This window comes from Tupaia chinensis, unplaced genomic scaffold, assembly GCF_000334495.1.
Source record: "Tupaia chinensis unplaced genomic scaffold, TupChi_1.0 Scaffold000231_1, whole genome shotgun sequence".
Lineage (NCBI taxonomy): Eukaryota > Metazoa > Chordata > Mammalia > Scandentia > Tupaiidae > Tupaia > Tupaia belangeri.
The window spans coordinates 613,022-613,550 of NW_006159706.1; the positions used below are offsets into that span (position 1 = coordinate 613,022).

Here is a 529-nt window from a genome sequence, read left to right on the forward strand (position 1 = left end):
ACGTGCCCTATAGCAAAAACCTCTCAAAAAAAAATTTTTTTTTAAACAACAGAGACATCGTATTTCCCATGGCATGCCGATATATATGGAAAGCCACTGGAAAGCCTTCTGGGTGGGCTGACGCAGCCCTGCACTGGGACCATACCGGGCCCCACCCCCAGCCTCATGGCGGCACAGTCCTCAGTGATGCTCCTGCCAGGCTCAGGCTGCCTTTCCCTCCCCATCCCCCAAGCCCCAGTACTCACAAGGGTGTCGGTGCCCTTGAACTGGCCCATCACAGCCCTGACGAAGTCCTTCATCCTGTTAAAGTCACTCTGGTCGATGCTTCCAGAGCCATCAATCAGGAAGACAATGTCCATCTCTTGGACTGGACACTCTACAGGGGCAGAGAGAGGATGCATGTGTGGGCCCCACCATCTCCTGCTCAGGAGGAGGGGGTTCTTGGCAGGCCCAGCCAGTTCCAGCCCCTCAGCAGGGAGGCCCGGATCTGTTCCCGCAGCTCCCCCCCCCCCCCCCGCCGTCTGGCGGG

General features: G+C 58.4%; 1 protein-coding gene across 1 annotated transcript in view; it reads right to left on the reverse strand.

Annotated features, from left to right (window-relative positions):
• ITGAD (integrin subunit alpha D) overlaps nt 1–529 on the reverse strand; it is a 37,913-nt gene that overhangs the window by 23,354 nt on the left and 14,030 nt on the right. Inside the window, 1 exon segment of the mRNA XM_027771672.1 lies at nt 246–376. Coding sequence (XP_027627473.1) covers nt 246–376 — 131 coding nt within the window.